General features: G+C 41.4%; 1 protein-coding gene across 1 annotated transcript in view; it reads right to left on the bottom strand.

Annotated features, from left to right (window-relative positions):
- The window catches only part of LOC117810766 (protein unc-13 homolog C-like), a 111864-nt gene that overhangs the window by 58468 nt on the left and 32137 nt on the right, over positions 1 to 21259 (bottom strand). Inside the window, exons 10-15 of the mRNA XM_034680721.1 lie at positions 19449 to 19564; positions 18980 to 19143; positions 14491 to 14647; positions 13944 to 14012; positions 5067 to 5156; positions 3856 to 3984 (exon numbers count right to left, since the gene is read on the bottom strand). Coding sequence (XP_034536612.1) covers positions 3856 to 3984; positions 5067 to 5156; positions 13944 to 14012; positions 14491 to 14647; positions 18980 to 19143; positions 19449 to 19564 — 725 coding nt within the window. The remainder of the gene's footprint in view (positions 1 to 3855; positions 3985 to 5066; positions 5157 to 13943; positions 14013 to 14490; positions 14648 to 18979; positions 19144 to 19448; positions 19565 to 21259) is intronic.

The raw sequence follows: 21259 nt of genomic DNA, 5'->3' as shown, positions 1-21259 counted from the left end.
CCCAAGAAGGTACACTAGCACGTGAACGTCTTCATGTGTTCACTGAAGCAGATAAAAAACGGAGGACCGGGTGATGCTGTGTTTCTTGAAAACATAATGAATTTACTTTTTGAATACTTGATAGGAGAACGAGGCTCCAGCTGCCGATATATCCTTATGAGAGGAGGCAGTGAGGCAGGGCTTGCTCTTACTTTTGGAGCTCATATATTATCCATGTGGACACTTAAGAGCCAAAAGAGTCTTAAGATGGTTGTTTGCATCAGGTAAGTGCTGCATGATGCTTCAATGCTTTTATACAGCTCTTCACCCTGGACTACCTCTTTTCCTGGAGCATTGAAGTCCTTTGTGCAAAGTTTGCAACTGTCATGTTGTACACTGTTAGAGTCAGATGAATGAAAGGTGCACAGCTTATTGATTTATCACTCAGAGACAGTGTGTATATTTTTACAGAAGTGTCACGCAGCAACATTAAGAATGCTTAAAATCAAAAGGAAGGTGCGGCAACACCTTCATGACAGGCTGGAGGTGATATTTGATAAGTCATGGCCTTAGAATAATGTTTGTAGTTGGAGGGAGGCTTTCATGCTGTCTCCTACATGAATCTAAAGTGTGCATCCCCAGGCTCAAACAGCCAATGATGCAGCTAGTAGGTTCATTAAGACACAACTAATAGTAAGCCAGTGTTGCCTATCTGCCTGCATAATTACCTGCTGAGATGCTACTCCACAAATTGAGTTCCACAAACCGTGAAATACCAAACAACCTTTACAGAACCAATAAACACACAGGCCTTCATTTTATTCATCAACTCACTGTAACCCCGTGGGTACGAGGGCACCAGACCAAAAAACATTTTAAGAGAGTGTGAATCAAAACTTCCAATGGTTGTAATTCTGAATATGGCAAATGGCAACACTACCGCATCTGCCAAATGGCCACAAACCAACTTTGCTCCAAAATGAACCAGTCTGCATTGCAGCAGATTGTTTTAAGAGCAAAATACAGAGCGAGCTGGAGGCTGGGTTGGGCAGGAGAGCCAACAAGAGGTTGAGACTGTGTGTCAGTGCTTGTGAGATTAAGGCAGCGGAGTGAAGGAAAGATGGATACCTTATCCACTGAGGTGAAAAAGAAGATAAAAGATAATGAAAAAGCCAACCCAGACGTCAAACCTCGCAGCACATCTTCGATCATAGCCTCCCTTTTATACGATGACAACACGAAAGTAAGCACTGGTGAGTGTATTAAAGGGAAAGTTCTGTGTTTCTGAAGTGGGGTTGTTTGAGGAACTTGTATGTGAGGGGCTCTCGTTTTGACCATTCATTGGGTTTAGTGAAGGAATCATCCCAGAGCAGAGTCAGGTGTGTGTGCCTGATTGCCCCTGATTTGGAACAGGTGTGGGAAGCTTATATATACTCTTGAACTACAGTAACCTGTGCTGACTCATTAGCTTTCCCTCTGAGTTAATGGCTGTTTCTGAAATGGCCTGCCACATACTACCTACTGGTATAGTAGGCAGTAGGTACAGCCTACTACCCACTGCATTTCAATTTAGTATGTAGTATGACTGTTCTGTTTGATCTGTGTTGCAGCATGCTGGGCCAGACGTCACTGAATTTCCGGTTTCGAAATGCGGAAGTAAACAGCCAAGCTGATAGATAAACTGCTTCTTTAGCATTCACTTATGACTTAACATTTATGAAGTGGTTTATATTGAATTTAATAATTATTTTCACAGCACCTAAAAACAGAGTTACCCCCGTCAAAAAAAGAAGAGAAAAGAAAAAGTAGAACGAGCGCTGTGCATTGTGGGAAACAGTACGTGAGGCAGACTGGTCCGGTGCATACTGTGAAATTTTCACGAATCAGTAGACATCTGGGGAGTTTTGTCATGCTGCAGATTTTGCTCTTGTTCACATACTACATACTGAATTTTGGCCAAATCAGTACATACTGCTAGTATAGTAGGCGGTTTCGAAGACAGCCAGTGAGTGGATCTCTTGCGTGTTCTGTGCGGTGTTTGTTGCCTAAGCATCACAAAACATCTTCTCTCTCTTGTCCTCATAAGACAATAGTTCTCTTGAAGTTGGGTGGGTCTTTACCTCTGTCTTTTAGTCCTCGTTTCAGGCATCCTTCGTAGCCTTTGAGTTTGTGTTAATGAGATTTCCTTGGTTTTCCAGATACTTTGGTTTCCTGTCAGTTGATCGTTTTCTCCTTATCTTTGGAAAGCTTTGTTTAATTAAAGGAACCTTTTTGTGTCGTACTTCTTTGTTTTGGTTTTTCCCTATCCAACTGATTGCTTGCCATTTTAGGGGTTGTTAGGTTTGGAATAACTTTCAGAAACCCTGTGGTCCGCATTTGCTTCCCACTCCCACTCATCCTGACACTTGCATAGTAAGTTACAGAGTATTGAGATGCCGGTCAGCAGGACCCCTTTATATTAAAAAAAATCAGGCAAAAAAACAGGCACAGCAGCTACACTATCAAACACTGTAGATGGGGTCTACAGACATTTAGCTAACTTTGAAAAGGTCCAGTCTGATACTATCCTTAAACAAACGACTATTACAGATTAACCAATTTAAGAAGAGCACACAGCAGCAGCTCATGTTACAAATATGTGATAGAGAATAAAACAAAACACAGAAATATATTTTGTACATAACTGAACATCAATGAGATTGGAAAGAACTGAGTCTTATCTGATAAATGTTACAGCTGAATAAGGGCATTATTTTCTCACAAATTATACTATCTGATTTTTGAGTCTATTTCATGGATCTTAACCGTCTACGGTCTCAGCGTTCTTCTACCAGACACGTTCTGGATTGGGTTGATATTGAGTGTGGTTCTCTGGTTGGAAAATTGCCACTCCACATAGATTAAGTTATGCAACTGAAGGCTATTATTCAGAGTGCATTTCATGAATTATTTCCATGCTGTACAGAATAATCATGTCCTTACATGACCAGCTCAGCAAGTTGGTATCCTTGGTGCTAAATTAGAAAAGTTAGTCTGCAGCCCTGTACTTACTTCAACATTATAGTGGTAAAAATTGTCTCTGTTTCGTTCAGTGTGTTTTTTTATGGGTTGGTTGTTGTCAGAGTTGTAACTTCAAGTCCGGGGAAGACGACACTAAAGCCAAACAGCAAACAAACCCAGTGCTGGAGAAGAAGCATTTTCAAATGACAATATGTAGCTGTAGTTTAAAATACTATGAAGTTTTTCAACATTAGTTGTGACATGCTGTCAGCAGTAGCCATAAACTGGAAAGTGTTATGAAGAACTAATGTCGGAGGATGAACGATGAGCGGTTGGACAAGAGTTAACCTCCTCAGAAAGCATGTGCACTTTCAGACAGGAGGCCAGATGTAAGAGGTGAGACACAGACTAGTTTACTTCTCTGGAAACAAAAAGTACATTGCCTCTCCGTCTGCTGTGTTAAGAAAGGAGGCAGCAGAAAGAGATTTGGTAAAAGATTTGACTGACAAGCCAATTATGAGCATGCTGCTATGCACAGGCGATGCAGCTCGAGAGGCGATGATTCAGTGTCTGAGAGGCACACATTGTCTCTGGTAAAAGAACCCACAGTTTGTACTCTTATCTGAGGCTGCCAGGCTGTAGAGCTTGAAGACACATAACTAAATCAAGGTGGGAAGACACTAAAAGTTTAAATGACACACTGATTAGTGTGTGTGTGTCAATAAATGTACCAGATGCTCATTGAAGAATACATAGATCTGTTTTTTGGTAATTAATTTGACAGTATAAGAGATTGTAAAGAATCTATTTGTGCAACAGTCAAGACTTTTCAAAGCTTACTGGTTTGTTTGTTAACAGATAAAGGGATGTGCTCACCTGGTCAAGGAGCTGGTTGTACAGTTCATGACAGTTGTCAAAAATGTACTTGTATGTGGAGTCCAGACACGCCTTGACACAGTCCTTCACAACCATACTGGCTCTGGGTGGACTCTGGAGCTCTTGTACCTGTGCACACACAAAAATAATACACAGACATGAGATATATGCTTCCAGGCTTGGGTGTTTCACTCAATCTATTGAAAGTTTATGCTATATATAAAAACTGACAAGCTGTATATAATGTTAGCGGACCAGATCAATGGCAGTTACTTAGTCTTAAATGTATTACCATGTACTGTTTCATCCATCAGTGCAGTGATAATGTAATGATATCACATTGCATGTCTGAAATATTAATCCGAAGATATCACTTCCTTGTGGAAATAGGGAAACCTTCTTCATCTATTATGAATATCATAATTGACACGTGGCCAGCCTGGCATTCAGGAGTGTGTGCAGTAATTCTATAGTAACGCTGAAGCCTCTGTGTGGGAGCAACGGTGTGTATGTACCATAAAGCTCAGCATGGGCCCAGCACAGACTGAAAGCTTTGATAACCTAAAGTGACAGTTTTCCTTCCTTTGCTCACAGCTGCCATCTTAGCTATGCCTCAGCGCTCCGCTCCGCACCCCCACTCCCGCCAAAAGAGAGCTGAATGGAGCCGAGCTTTTCATAAAGCGGAAGACAAGTCAAGACAACGCATGCTGTTGAAGGGGGAGGGAGGATGAGGGAACGAGGCAGAGCTGGAAGTATTTTTAACAGCATGCAGGTCAACATGCATTACGTAAACCCAACCCCAGTTGCAAGAGCCTGCAGTCAAGAAATAAGGCGATGATAAATCAGTGGGGTTAGATCGTTGTTGAGGAGGACATGTTTTCCAGAATTATGTGTTTGGATTGATTTTACCTAAAAGGGAACGTGCCAAGAATCAATCTGGGGTTATGTTTATAATTGAAGGTTGGGAGATTTTACAGCCATGACCAGTATTAAAGGAGTCTCAGTCACTCAATCAAGGGCACTGTTATGATAAAAGGTAATAAATGACGTTTATTTTAGACAAAGCCTGTTAGATAGTGCTGTGCTCGGTCATCATTTATCACACTGTTTATGTTTCTTTCAATTCCTCTTACACTGAGTGCCATATCCCATCCCCCTGTATATTGCCCCCTGTCAATACATCTACACACACACACAAACACACAAGCTACCTTCATCCTGAAGAAGGTGATGCTGGTCAACAGATCAACAGTGGACTTCAGATCTTGGAGACGCTCTGGGTTCCCTGCGGGGAAGTTATCCTGGAAAAGAAAAGGAGAAAGCTCATAAGAGGACGCAACCTTTTAACGTCATATCACCCCAACCCTCCACATCATAACACTTAGGCCAAAACATTGAAATTGATTACAGAGCAACGCCCAGCAATCATAACGAAATGACTGTCTGTCTAATCGTTTAGTGGACAAGGGAGGTCTCTGCAGATGAAAACCTCTATTTCGGGGCCATGAAGTCATCAGGCAGAGCAGAGTACCGTGACGGGGAGCATATAAAGCTCTGACAGCCCTGAGGAAAGGCATCACTGCCCCATACATTATCCTACTTCACCTACCTGCTCAGCGGTCTAGTAAAAACCCCACGTTTTATTTTCTCCTAATATACCTTGTGAATAAATGCATGATAGAAATTAATAAAACTGAGCCAAAGCTACGCAGCACTGTAAGTCTTGCAGTCTGTTTGAGATGACGGCCGAGCAGCTGAGGCAAAACTCGCCTGACATCCTTTTGATGCATGCAGCATAAGAAGGCTTTTTGTGTTGAATCATGAATGAATTATGCCTACTTTTTTTTTTAAAGAAGATAAATAAAGACAATGGAGTTTTCTGTTCATTTCAACCTGGAAACTGGTCTCAAAATCCCCAACATAGATCAACTAAACAACCTCCAGGCTCACAAGCATGACACACATACTGAACAAGCAAATGTGGACCAGTTATTCTATATTTGGCCGCTGATGGAGGAAGAAAAGAAAGGAAAAAAAAATTGAGCTGGTTTTCCGCCTCAAACAAAATGTTTGCACCACTGCCTCTGATATTTCATCACTTGTTTCTTGCTGTTAGATTATGCTCTGTTTGAATTTTAAGATGTGCTTTAAGAAGCTATTGCATTCTGACTCATCTGGTCCCCCAGAATCAGCTTTAAATATAAATCCCCAATTAATATCAAAGAAAAGAAATTTCTTGCAGCTACTGTACCACAAGCAATCCCCATTCACAGCATGACGCTTGTACTGTAAGAGCCATCAGTCACTGCCCTCCCTCTCACTGCTGACACTGAAATTTCTCTTACAGTAACCTCACGTATCTGTAGCCTTCAGACACAAGTGTAACCAGCCTTTTTGAAACGTGGATTCATCGCTTCCAGTGAAACCTTGAATGTTGCCATTTATACTCCTCCTGAAATCAGTGTGCTGGAACAGTCATAGCAGTTCAAAATGCATTTGATCTTTTTCTTCCTTGTTGGTGTGGTGGTGAAGGAAAAGCCACTTTAAAAGGGTGAAGCCAATCAGGACTGCCGTGTGACATTGTTGCTGAGAAGTAATTCTGAAAAATAAAGATAGCTAATCCACTAAGGCCTCAGCATTCCTCAAGTAATGTCAAACTAATCAAGTGCTTTCTTGCTTTTCCAATAGAGGCATTAACACCTTTATCTAGGAGAGGAAAATAACCATGAAAGAGCTGAAATGGAACAAAAAGGGTGCAATTTTCACTCCTGCCTGTCTGCTTTATAGTGATAGTGGAAGTCTCATCAATTGAGTCTACTTGTGTTCCTAATAAATGACTCATCCGAATCACAAACACAATAAAATCTTGTGTCATGGTCTATATATTTGTCAGGAATAGAAATGCTCCACTGTTTAGCATTTAAAATCTGTTAAATAGAAGATTCTCTGACATGAAAAGGTAATCAAGCTTTGTAATTATGGTGATTTTAATCATGTAAAGTCTTAGCTCATTGACACTCATTTTGGTGCAAAGGAGGTAGGTGGGATCCTCATAGCTTATAAAAGTCCCCATGCAAGATGTTATGATGTCAGCTACCAGTCTGACAATCTACAGAACTTGACATCCTCATCTGATAACAGATGGTAAGACAGCACATTAGACAAAGGCTTCTAACTTCATATATGTGACAAGAAGCAACTGAGCACAGATGTTCCCCCCCAAAAAATCCCAGCTGAAGGTGGGGAACGTGGGGAACGTGGTTCAGGATGCTTAAGTAGCTGGTTCAGGTTTAGTCCAGCTCTTAGTTATGTTGCTATAGGCTTAGACTGACGGGGGAACTGACACACTGGGATCCTTTCTCTCCCGTCTCTGCCTTTTACTTACTGTAACTCTCCCTGTCCCATTAAAGTTACTAACCAGACCTTTCTCAAGTCCCTGAGGTCCCTTGTCTCGTAGGTTGCTCCGCTGTAGACAGCCTGCTAATGAGAATCTGCCAGACTCCAGCTACTACAACTACTACTATCCGTCTCACCACTATCATCTCTCTGTCTTCATCTCCCTCTATCCCTCTTTCCAACCCCCACTCGGTTGAGGCAGATGGCTGTCTAACATGAGTCTGGTTCTGCTCGAGGTCTCTGCCTGTTAAAAGTTTTTCCTCACTGCTGTAACTTGCTAAATGCTGCAAAGTGCTCTGCTCAAGGTGGATTAAGATGAGATCAGACTGAGTCCCATCTGTAAGAGGGGACTGGATCTTATCCTGTCTTGATGTTGGGTCTTTGTTAATAATATAGCATAGAGTACGGTCTAGACCTGCTCTATTTGTAAAGAGTCTTGAGATAAAACATTTTTGTGATTTGACAATAATAATAATAATAATAATAATACATTTTATTTATAAAGCGCTTTTCTAAAAACTCAAAGACGCTGCACAAAGGATAAAAACATCATATAAAACAACAGAATAATAAAAACATGAATAAAATACATTTAAAAGCAATCATACGTTAAAAGCAATTCTAAACAGGTGGGTTTTGGTGAGTGATTTGAATACATAAATACATAAATAAAGATTGCTTGATTTATAAAAACACCATGTGTATCAGTCAAACATGGAAAAATACCTGACTCTTGACAGAGCGTCTCACTGTCGATGACCAACCTATAAAAGTGACTCGTCTATCACCTTACTTTACAGTTGCTGGTATTTATACTCATGCAAAGACCCGTTCTACTGTAGAAAGACTCTTCCTAGGGCGCAGTTCTTCAAAAAGCAGTGACGGTTGTGTAAAGAAGGAGCTTTGAATGTCTCTAATGCTCCTATGTCTAAAAACACAAAGGCAGGGTATAAAAAACTCTGGCTTCAGCAGCAGAAAAGCTAAAGAAAAAAAGAACAGATTTATTACCCAGAAGCAGGCTAGCATACGGAAAAAAAAAGCAAAGCATCAGCCTCTGAGCCAAAGGTAGAGACAACATCATCACTGCCTTCCAAAAATGACAGAAAGTCTATTATGAGATGGGACGAGGAGTGAGTGATGCTGATGAGCTTTTAGTTCTTTGTTTTCCTTTGAGTCTTCGCTGAATATTGTGTTGGGCCGGTGCCTACTGTGAGTGCAGAACTTCAAAGCAGCAACTGCTTATCATCAAACTAAAAATAAGGTCAGCACATTTTATTTTCTGTACTTTCATAACTTCACTTTGATTTGACAAATTTTAGCTATTATTCAGCTGATCTGTGAAAGGATAATATCAGGTCATGACGCAGCTTCTTCACATCTATTGTAGTCAGCTCTCCTGAGGGTGTATGATACACACTGCACAGCTCCATTGAAACAGTGGACATTTTGACTAATAGAACTAATAATTGGCACAGAGGGTTGAAAGTTAACTTCTACTGAGCTCTTTTTTTATATTAAAGCCAGAGCGTAAAGGCGAAAGTTTTTGGTCAAACACAGGGCAACAAGTGGAGCGAGTTCAGGTAATCATGTGGAAAAGAGATCACAAGCCGTCATGCACTGAGGGGCACTAGACCTGAAACTGTTATAGAAACACACTGTGACCATCCAGAGCGAAGGCATGCATGTGTGTGTCTATTTAAGTTACTTTGCATCTATAACATACCTCATTGATACATTTTTATTGAAAGAGGCGTCTCTAAAGCTCTATAAAAAAGTGGTTGAACTCCCTCTTTCGTTCCACCTCTCTACATAATGTGACATCATGTTATGCCACAAAAAGAACATCTTTTAAATCTTCATTTGCAGGTTCTTGTTTACAAAGCCAGAGTCACGTCAGTTCAGAAGCAAAGCGTCACACCTTTACGACTTCTGGCTCTTTTCATTAACTCTCAATCATTTCTTTTCTTTTGCAGAAGAGTGGCACAGAGGTTCCCTATCACTCGGTGAAATGCAATTCAGCCTTGTCACTTATGCTCGGCTTTTCACATTGTCTGTCATAAATTTCAAAGAGCTAGCTCTGGATTATGTCAGTTTTGCTCTGCAAAGAACAAGATTAGCCTGAATACCTGCAACTCTGCAGATGCAGCTTTGTTTTCTGAACATTTTCCTTCTCAAAGGAACTTCTTTTTGTCTGTCATGTGAGGCCGCGTGTTTACTTCTGTTCCACCCTGTGATATGTTTTTGTTTATGTGATGCTTTTAAACCTCAAATGGCAGCTCAGTGATACTGAATCTGTCAAATCCAGAAGGTACAGAATGGTACACGTATTTCTTCTTCATGTCCTTTTTACTGGAGGAGGCAGCCAGAACTTTTGTGCTGTAGAAAGCAACACCAAGTTGTTTGCATTAAGTAACCTTTTCTCTCACAGCCTAGAGTTCCATTTTAAGCGAACAGCACACAACTCCCATGGGTGCTCAGTGAACAAACATCACTTTATATCAAACTGTCCAAACTAAGCCAACAGCACAAATCCCCCCTCGCAGCATGCTCAGAATACTCTGATTTTTTTTGTCCAACCCAGAGAAACCTGCAAATCCCAAAGGGGACAGACTGGCTATACAAGGTGTCAGTGTGTATCAGAGCCGTTAGGACAAAGTTTAAAGGGAAGAAACGCATATGTGGCAAAATGTAGAGTGGCAGCAGTACTCTAGTTCTTTCTCTGCTGATTCAAGCCCTCTGTTTTACAAAAGCAAACTCAATCTCCCTCAGAATGTCATTATGGGGAAATCCATACGGTGAACGGGTGCTGCAGCCAGATCTGAATCTTATTACTGTCCAATAGTGGCAGGCGGCTCAGTGGGACGGCTCGAGAAAGTGCGAGAATGAAGGAGAGAGACTATGAACTCTGTGTGTGTGTGTGTGTGCGTGCGTGCGTGTGTGTGTGTGTGTGTGTGTGTGTGTGTGTGTGTGTGTGTGTGTGTGTGTGTGTGTGTGTGTGTGTGTGTGTGTGTGTGTGTGTGTGTTCCTGTGTGTGTGTGTGTGGACCACTGGTCTGTGGCAGGCTTGACAAGAGAGCAGCAGGGCAGTGCTGGCAGGTGAAGCCGATGCGATATTCTGTGACTGCTCTCAGTGAACGTGTCATCACCAGACAGCCAGGCCATCTGAAAATAACAGAGGCCATCTCTCCTTCACTTAACCCTCTCTCTCCTCTGCTGCCGCCCGCTCACCAAGGCTCCTTTCATTCTTCATCTGTTCCCGCTCTCTTCTCAAATCCAACCCCCTTTCCAAATCCCATCTCCTTCACCACTTTCTCACTCCCCCTGCTTGTCTCATCTATCTCTCCCCTTTCCAAATCCTGTTTATCCCTCCCTCACTATTTGCAACTTCATTGTCTATCTCCCTCTCTCTTTCTTGGTATCTACTGGCTGTCCTTCTCTCAACCTCTCTCTCTTTTTTTCTCTCTATCTCTGTGTGGGCAGACAGCAGGATCTGCAGTTATCAGGGTGTGTCTGTAATCACACGTAGTTTCACACAGCGAGCCATAGAACTGAACATGGGAGCTGAAGCAATCACCCACTCAATGACACATTACCTTTTGTGTCACGTTAAAGGTGAGAGGGTCATCTCTCAGTTACAGTTCACTGTGAAACGCCACCAGCTGTGCAGGCGTGTGGAGGCTCAGGTGCATACCTGTGTGCGAGTCAGTGAGCCTTTACAGTCAAACGGCCATGTTAATGTGAGCATTTTTGGAAGAGTGTGCCAGAGAGATGTGTTTGTGTTTCTGTGTTCATGTGTCTGTAAGAGACCGAGAGAGGAGGAGAGAGAAAAGGAAGGTTTATGTGATGTACCTGCTGCTGAGCGCATGTATGCGGAGGTGCACGTGCTTATACAGGGTCAGCCGGAGTGTGTGACAGTGTTTGCGACGGTGTGTGGTGTCTAACAGGATTAACTCTCCTGGGATTGTTCTGGCAGATTATGTTCTGTATGTCAGGATTTCAATCTGCCTGAGTAGAACACAGCGGCACATTTAGTGACCTGCGAGTGGAAGATCTCGGGCAATTACAGATGAATGTCTGCCTGCCAGATTTTAAATTACACCTGGTATCATGTATTTCAGGTAAGGACAGGGTGACAGTATTCTCAATCGCTCTTTTAAACAAATTTCTGATTCAGTATGGGGATGATATGATGAGGTAGGTAGTGCTTAGAGTGCTATGAACTTTATCTAACAAAACTATTTAATTTGTCTTTTTTTTCTTCTCTTGAGTAGAGGCTAAACAAACACTGGTATTTGTTTATTTTGAAAGCCCTTACTGGAAAGCTATCCTATTACATTACAAACTTGTTGGAGTGGCATCATTGATCCTACATGACTCGTTCTTCTTACACTGAGCTAGGTAGGTCAGCATTGTCTATTGATGTGCCTAACTCATGGAATACTCTCAAACAGGCTTCAAAGATATATATTCCCTCTGTTGCAGAGTTTAAGACTTTGATCTCCAACCACTGTGTGTCAAATTGTTTAATTTATCTTTTGTTTTTGAATGATTTGTGTTTGTTTGTTGTTTTTGATGTGCATGTGATTTCAGTGACATTGGAAATGTGGGAAACCTTGGTGTCTTTTGGTCTTGAATTAGAATTTCAGCTTTCTTTTTATTTCTTTACTATTTTTATTCCAGTATTTGCTCGTTTCAGGTTTCAGTGTCAGTCATCAGCTGTGCTTTGTTGTTCCGTTTTAACAATACTTATTTTATTGTGGTGTAATACAAAAAAAAAGCCAATACAGTGCAGCTACAAGTCACAGAGCAAACGGCATGAATACGTGTAAGAAAAATTTTATGTAGTGCCAACAGTGAGCTTTGTGCACACTGACAGCATGTAGCCTTGCGACGCCTCAAATGGTGACAGCTGTTTAAGTCAAACACAAATACAGTATGGCTTTGAAAGGTAAACTGGAATATTCTCCGCTCACAGCAGCACATAAAGTCTGATAACCTACGACGCCTGCTGTGTATCATTCAGTGACAATCACCTGGAGTACTACCATGAGGAATGAACCCACACCATCAAACGAATGGACTGGAGAGTGTGACCAATAAGAGGGGGGTGAAAGAGCACTGGGCCTGTTTATGTAGAACATGTTATTCCCCACCATCTGTGTCAGTGTGATGAAAAATGAAACCAAATATCTATTTAATCTTACCACAATGCAGTGCACAGACTTTTACGGTGTGTGTACCAAAGATATGACAACACCTCTCTAACACCATATAAACAAAAGCAGAGAGGAAAACTCACAAAGTAAACATGTTTTCTTTATCTCTGAGCTTACACATAAATACTCTATGTTTTGTTAAAAATGGTAACAGATTAAAAAGAAGCACTGGTTCCGGTTGGTTAACACAAACAGTCGCTTGCAGTTCCCAGGGGCCGCCTCGCCTCATTGCACCAGAAGCACAGACTGTATATACTATAGCTTAGCTGTTCCTCCCTCCACTCCCCACTGGGCCCCACTTGAGTTTTGCTGCAGTATGTATGTTTAAGCAGCTAGCGGTTAATAATGAAGAATCTGACCTTGGACTGCTGCAGATTAATCACCGATATGTAAGGTGTGTCTTCTAAGTTAAATAAAACATGCAACAGCAGGAGGGGGATCGTCTAGTTCATGTAAGGAGCCCACCGGGATATAGGCCGTATGAAATTCTTATCAAACACATTCATGGCACAAAAATTTTACATCATATTTACCTGAAGATGCTTTCGCGTATACACAGAATCGAGCGAGAGTACAGCCAAGTTTACAGATGTTTACAAGATGCCCAGTGCCCTACATCCATGAACCACGATGGCAGACAGAGTGCTGGACACTCACTGCAGGCTCTATTTATTGGACCGCGAGGACCGCTATTTCTTGAGATGCTGATGGACCCTCTGACTTATCTCCTCATCAATATTTATGTCCACGGCTACACCACTGGCTTCAGTCACATGATTCATTTTAAAAGAGATGGGTTGAGCAATATTTGCTTTTGTTGAACAACAATGTAAAACATGAAGTTGTGTGTGTTTCTGTGTATCCATCAGTTCATGTCTGCTATTCCCAATGACATTTTTCAAGTCTTCCTTCATCGTCACAGCTCATATAAACTAAATCCATGCCCAAAGTCTCAAAGCCATAAACCTTATGTGTATATCTGATATTACTAATACTTAAGGAACATGACATTCTGAAATGCCATTTCCTGGAAGACATCACCATTACATCTAGAATGACATTTACCTCTTCTTTACCGCCCTGTATTTATCAGAATGTCTTTGAACCTGGCGTTAATGTTCACCCTGCACACTGTGATGTTTCTACAGCTTACATGCGAATAACACATACTGAAAGGCATTCAAACATGTGTATAATCTACCAGCTTATGGGGGCAACTAACAAATTTGGTATTTGCAACAAATTGTATATGCATTGCTGCTACAGACAGATACAGTAAGCACAAAGTCTACTGTTAAGAGAGAAGATAAACCTTAATATTCTAATGGAATCCACAAGGTGATGAGCAGCAGGTAACAGATCATTTCACAGAAAATATCAAGTGTAACACACTTTATAACATTAAAGAAATGTGGACTTTGAGGTGACAAACATGGAGATGATTTTCTTAAACACACATGCAAAGAGTCTCACATACCCGATATTTGGAGAGGTCGATCCTCAGTGAGTTATGCAGCTGGTCCAGCAATTTGACAAATTTCTCCCTCTGTCAGGAGGAGAATTCCATAATTCAGTTTAGAGCGTCACCACACCCCAAGCATTGTGTGTAGAAATTTATAACACTGCGTGGTTGGAAGCATTGCCATATGCCGGCAATGATTCATTTTTACTTCCTGGAAGAAAATTTAGTGGTTGAGTTAGATTGCCAGACTCAGCTTACTGCTTAGAAATATTATTTGATGCCCTACAACATTAGCTTATTAAAAGTTGAATTGTAAGCACTGGCAGCCCTCGGAGAATTTTTGTTGATTTCAAGCATCCAAATTGCTTCAGACAAATAACTCTAAACAAGAATGATGGCAGGAAGCAGTCATGTCAAGATTCAATGCAAAACTTGAAGGCAGCATCAGATGTTATGCTACCATGACTGGAAACCTTTGACAACACTCATTTGCACTAAGCACTGAGTCACTGCTGTCGTCTCTGTGCATGTCAGATGACAAGACAATAATAGGTGCACTTACCCCGAAGTTAGAGGCAGCAAATCGGTCAGATGCGGAGGCGGTGGTTGTGGTGGTGGTGGTGGTGTGGGCGAAGTATGCGTTGATATTAGCAAGCAGGTTGCTCATCACTGCCGGAACACCAGGACACATGTATTTGGCGGACAGACAGGAAAAGTGCCTGTACAATTAGGAAGAAAGAACACATGTAGTATAAGAGGCAGCACCTTTTTGAGACAACATTAAAAAGAGAAAGTTGTAGAAGCTCAACACTTCAGTGTTTTTAAGTGCATTATTTTTTGATTTTTGATTTTCATGAACAGAAACTTACAAAGACTGCTTTGAAATTACATTGGGATGTATTTGGAATTATAACATTAAATTGGGACACTCCCACAATGATGATTTACTAGCTGATTATATGTCCAATTTATTTGATATTTTATCCGTAGGTTAAGTTTAACAAACTAGTTGTGATTGATTACATCAATCAACAAACTGAACCTACTATTCTGTAAAGAGTGCCTTGGCATTCGCAAATCGCAAAAATATCTTATTACCAATACAGCATAATTTACTTCAGACAGATAAGGGAGCTTCTCCTTAAGAGAAGCTTACAAGACAAATAACTAACGAGCGAAATATACTCAACACTTCAATATTTTTTTCAAAATAGACAACGTTCAATGTGTTAGAAACTACAGTGAAGAGGACATTTCCTTCACACAAACTGAAGCGATCCCTTTTCCTGATCCTCCTCTTTCCTTGGCACTGCAGTAACTACAGTAAAATGTGAGCAAACATCCCATGGTACAACAGTCCTTCATTATTTTCAACTTCTGGCTGCTGAAGAGAGAACATAATTTTAATGTTCCCAACAATTACTTCTAGTGGAAAAGTTAATGCATAAGCAGTTAACAGCCCTGTTCGTGTCGTAAGAACAGTGCCTTCATGGGCTATCTGTTACAAATGATGTCATTAATCACAGCTGTATAACCTATACTATTACTGACATAAGGTTGCACCGGTAGAAGCCATAGATGGAGGAAGTAAGATCTTCAGTTAATCCTGTGGGATCCCCTAATCACAGGAACAGGTAGGAGAAATGTTAATTTTACTGTTTACCATTAAACTTGTGCGTTTAATTCAATGTGGGATACCTCAGAGGAAAACATAAGCCTGGTTTGTGTTCTCCCTGATGTAAGTGCTCCCATCTCAGGTGAATCCAAATATGTCAACCCAGCACAAACTGGATCTTAATCTTATGGTGCATACTAAATATACACATGGCATCTTTCCCAGATGAGGGACTTCCACTGTTTCCACCTTGATGTTTTCTGCTTAAACAAATCTCCCACTCTTTTCTCTGTCTCCAGCGCCTTTTAACCTTAAACTGCACATAATGAAAGAGGCTCCCGTATTAGCACTTCCGATTTGCAACGATTTTGCTCTCCCGGAGAGGCCTGGATTGAGCAGAGATCTCTGCCTGACTGAAGAGCATATGCTCCTGTTGGCACCTCGCGCTGCTGCTTCTCAAGCCATGAGGAACTCCTCCTGGTTCCCAGTATGACCATCAGAACTCGTAATCGCTTCTATGCACATTCACAAAGAGCATAAAGAGTCTTGTTATTCTTGAAAGAACACCACACAAATAAAAGCATACTGTATATCTGCAGTAATCTGTATGTTTAATGCAGTAAACAATTACGTCCACAGGGCTTCTATCTCTGCCTCCAGTGTGACCAGAAGCTACCAAACATCTGGAGGCATTGGATTCCTCTCATAGTAAAGATGCCTGAGAGCTTAAAAAAAGCAGGCAGGGTTTCATAAACACATTATTTGCTTAATGCTTTATCTGAAATCTATGGAAAAACAGATTTCAATGTAATCTGCTGTGTTTTTATTAACTAAACTCAAATTACCTTTAGCCTACATTTCACCAAATGTTTTAAAAAATGTTCATCAATCATGCTTTCAACTTCGATACTTGAGAAACCGATGGTTTGATCATTTATCTGAACATTTGTTGAAATAAATGTATGTAGTCAAAATGTTTGTCAATAAATATTTTCATACTTTCAAATTGAAAATTGTCATTAATGATAGATGTTAAGTTAGGAGGATTTTAAACCTAAGAAAATCCATCTCAGTGAATCATTGGCTTGTGTAGCTAGAAAAAAGAGGAGTGGTGTGGGGTAATGATTACTGATTTACTCCCCCTCCTGAGTGCAGCACCGGCACACATGCACGCAAATGTGCACACACTCACAAATAGAAACACAAACATGTTCTCATCGGGAAGCCTATTTAATTACTCTGCTTTCAGCCTCCAAATTACCAAGGAGCACTTGGGGTTAGGCGAGCAAAGAGGGTAATGCAAAGAGAGTGATGATGGCATCCGCTGAATTCCCATGGTGCTTTTAGAGCTGGATCTCCTGAGCCAATTTTCAAGACTAACACATTGCTTCTTCTAGTGTAAGCCTCCCTTGGATTTCACTAGTGAACCAGATGCACCAGGCACAATTCCACATGCCTATTTATGAGCATAGATAGTTTGGGGCTATGAGAGGAAGATGATATGAAACAGTGGTGGGAGGTAGGGAGTGGTGATAGAGCGAGATGAGGAAAAGCGAATATGAGGGAGGAAGGGAGGGAGGTGTTGGGGGTGATGTGGTGGTTACAGAGGGGAGAGTGAGTCTTCACAGCTGCTGTGATTTATGCAGCCATCATGTCAGGAGTGACTGGGAGTCAAGGCTCTATGATGAAGAAAACGGGAAGGTAGGTTCTTTCATAAATTCCTGATGAAGCATAGTAAGCTTAAGCGAGGTTCAGGCCTGAAGTATTAACTCCATCTGAGAAAGCTCCAAATAAGGCCACTTCCTGCTCCACTTGTCTGCTGTTAAATAACCTGGCAATCCCTCATATGCTGGAGTACTCCATCACGCTGAAACAACAATCTATCACTGTCTCCATGCCAGTCTGCAGCATCAAAACAATAAAATGTGTAAACTACACCTGTGCTAGATACGTGTTTGTTTTGAGGCGGTTCTACTTCTTACTTATGTACACATGATATAGAGGCATCCTTGAAACAGCTTTATAGGGCTCATCAAGAGACCCAATTTCTGATTTGCCCCAGAGTGCTTTTGGAAGGTAAAATAAAGGAGCTGCTGTGGGATATGGAGGCTGAGACACGATCATTGGGATCAGATAGAAAAGAAGATGTTAGGGATCAAACATACTTGAAGACTGGTGGAAAAATAAAATAATATTCAGACATGGGGGAGTGCATCGGACTCAGTCATCCAAAGTCCAGCTGAGGGACATAACGGTCACAGTTTGCAACAGACATTAAAAGCAACATAAACATTTCACGCATGCATTTTCTTACATTTACTGCAGCTGTTATCAAAACGGTGATAACACCACAATGCAGTGTTGCCTCTTTTCTGGACATGCAAGCAAAAGTGTGGGCCGCGTCTTTCATTCAATTTGCCCACACAATCTGTGTGTAATTAGATTCTGATTTACTAAGGCAGCGGCTAATTACATAGCCAGCTACTGGGACTGCTCAACAAGCGAATTCTGCAGTGGATGGAGAGCTTGAAAAGGTGCACTATGGTGATGCAATTTGAGATGTTCAAACAATTGCTCACGCGTAAATATTCGTATGGTAATGCTCATTAGCTCATTATTACTCGGTGAATTCAATCACTGTTATGTTTCAGACTGTCTGCTGTTGAACACTGGTGAGATATAGTAAATACGCCATAATGGCAACCTTTTAGTGACCACAGTAGTCATATAAAATACACTAAAAGGGGGGCGCTGTTGGCCCAGCGGTCTAAGCACACGCCCCATATATTGAGGCTAAAGTCCTCGTCACAGTGGTTGCAGGTTCGACACCTGACCTCTGCATGTCATTCCACACTCTCCATTAAAGGCAAGCATGCCCAAACAATATTACTTAAAGGTATGGTTCTGTTTTGATGAGAAAACACAATCTCTTATTAGAAATGGAAGCACAGGACTTAGTAAATCTGGCCACCAGTGCTGTATGAAGACAAAACTCAGCACCAAAGCTGCATCATGTCACAGGGCACTGCATTACCTTGCTCAGTGCTCAGGGATTTGAACTTTTCAGATGGTCTAGTTTTGCCTGCACCTAAGTCTGTGTGTGTGAAGTGAAAAGAGATGGAGACAATTATAGATGGACAGGGTCACAGAAGTGCCGAGAGACACAGAGAGAAGGAAATGAGACTGTTTGTGCGTGTCCATGATCAATGTGACCAAGGCAGGTTGGGAGTTTTTTTTTACTAGCAGACCAACAATTAATCAATCAAACCAGGAGGGCTCAATAGTCTTCCAACGACCGATTCTGCTGAGGAGACATCTTTACTACTCCTCTCCTCCACCATCGCTCCTTCTCTCTTTTCCTTCCTTCCTCCACTCTGCCGAATGAGACACTGACAGATTGTAGAGGTAAAAGGCCATAGATCAGGGTGGTACTAACGTCATAGCCTGATAGATGGACTCCACTCCGTATCTCATGGCGAACTCGTCCACTATCTCCTGAGACACGTCGTCAAAGTAGACTTTCCACGCTTCGTCCCCTTTCACCTTCGGGATCTTCACCACGCCGCTGTTCTTCACCTCGGTCAGGTAGTGGAACAGGTTCTGTGAGAGGCACCAGAGATAAGACGGAAGCGGTTACGGTGATGGAGCACTGTGTCACAACAAGTAATAAAAGAGAGGTTTTTTGAGACATGCAGCAGCAAACAAAGACCCTTATCACAGCTGGAGAAATCTCCACATCTTCAAGTAACCATTAAGATTGTCGTCCTGTTGGTTTGTTTTCCAATAAACTAATGTTTTCTTCAGTAACTGTCTTTGAAAACTTCATGCTTAAGTTCCCCAAAAATGATGACAGGAGCTCAGTAAGAACTAATTATGCCTGAATCTAATCTCATTACGATGGTTACCTCGTGTAAACAGGTGTATTGGCCGTGAGGAGGAACCACGTTCTCTTCTCCTTTCATCTCCACACTGATCTTGAGTCTGATGGCTCCCGATACGGCAGACTTGTCCGTCCTTTTATCTGCAACACACAAACAACTGTGATTAATCATTACTCGGGGGTTTACTAGGAAGCAGGATTTTCTGTTAACACGGTAACTTCAAGGCTAAGTCCAGTATCCAGCACGATCAAGGTGGTTCACTTCTCACTGGGGTAGATCAACATGGTAACTTCTGCTTAAATACCTGAGCTGACCGAGATGAGGGAGGAGGGAGGGAGACCTACGGTTTAGCGACCTGTATGATTCTAAATATGAAACATATGAGAGAAAGTCAACAACTGTGCTGTTCTGATATACTCCTATGACAGAGCCTGATCAAAGCACTGAAGCACTGTAGTTCTTGTACTTCTAAGATGTAAAATAAAGTGTTATAAGATGATTTTTCTACTCATTTAATCAGTTCCACATATCTTCGTTTGATGGCATCAGGACTGCAGCTGGAATTTTACATCTAAAATTGTTACACAGGCCACAAGAAAAACATCTGTGCACATTCGTTCTTGACAATTTTTCTCTTTCTGCAAGTTCTTTCTGCATTTTATGAATGCAGCTGTGTTGATTTTAATCTTGAGTGTGTAGTGTTGTAGTTCTCGAGACCGGTCTTGGTCACAAGGCCGCTTATTTCAGGTCTCGTTCTCGTCTCGGAATCAAAAGCATTTTTACTCGGCCTTGTCTCGGTCTCGGACTGGGCGGACTCCGTATTTAATATTAAGAACAGTCGAGACCACCTCTGATGCACTCTGTGTCCCTGTCATTACTGTGATAAGAGAAAAAACGAAACTTAAGGAGTCAAAAGAAAGGCAACAAAGACAAAACCAAACCTTGTTTGATGCTGTCAGTATTATTCAAAGCAAACTTAAGCAAAAATAAACAGAAGTCTTTTATTTTGTTAACTCTCATAATGATTTTTCATTGATATATATGGTCTTGGTCTTGTCTCGGTCTTGCCCTGCCTTAGTCTTGGTCTTGACTCGGTCTCGATCCCTAAATGTGGTCTTGACTAAAACACTACGGGTGCGTTTCACTAGATATATTTCTCATATCATAGTTTGATATCAGATGTCTCCACTGATAACGGACTTGATCCTGTCTGTGATTGTTTCATGTGCTGCTATCTTCTCGTCTTTTTGTGAATGTGCTAGTAGAGACCCCGGGATGACTTGTCAGGTTTGTGACCAGCTTTATGTGACCAGTAAGCTTGGTCTAATTAGTTTGGGTAAGTGAAGTAACCAAAAGATACCCTGGGCAACTCACTGCGTAGTCAAGGCCTCTGGAAAGTCACTGAAAGGATCAACCAATTACAAGCCACATCTTAGGGAGCCACCCACATGTTTGGCTGCCCTCTTTAATCCACAAGAAAAAAATAAAACTAAAGCTGGAGCGTCAGTTGGCATAGCAGTTTGGCTTGGCGCCTCATATACCGAGGCTATAGTGCTCATCCCAACAGTTGCTGGTTCAACTACAGGCCACTTTTCTGCATGTTTCCCCCACACTCTAACAGCTGTGCTATCAATACAGGCAGAAAAAGTATCAAAGCAATGAATTTTTCACTTTTCAACTCTTATATAAGCTGCTCCTAGAGGGACTAATAAAGTTGTTTGAATTGAATTGAACAGTGACATATTCATGCATTAAGAACACCCATTAAAAGTAACTTCTGAAAGTTGTAACATTTTCATTTAAATGAAAAAGTGAAACAGCCAGTAAAATAATGC

This window comes from Notolabrus celidotus, chromosome 3 (assembly GCF_009762535.1).
Source record: "Notolabrus celidotus isolate fNotCel1 chromosome 3, fNotCel1.pri, whole genome shotgun sequence".
In the NCBI taxonomy this organism is placed as follows: Eukaryota; Metazoa; Chordata; class Actinopteri; order Labriformes; family Labridae; genus Notolabrus; species Notolabrus celidotus.
This window is presented reverse-complemented; position numbering and strand designations above follow the sequence as displayed.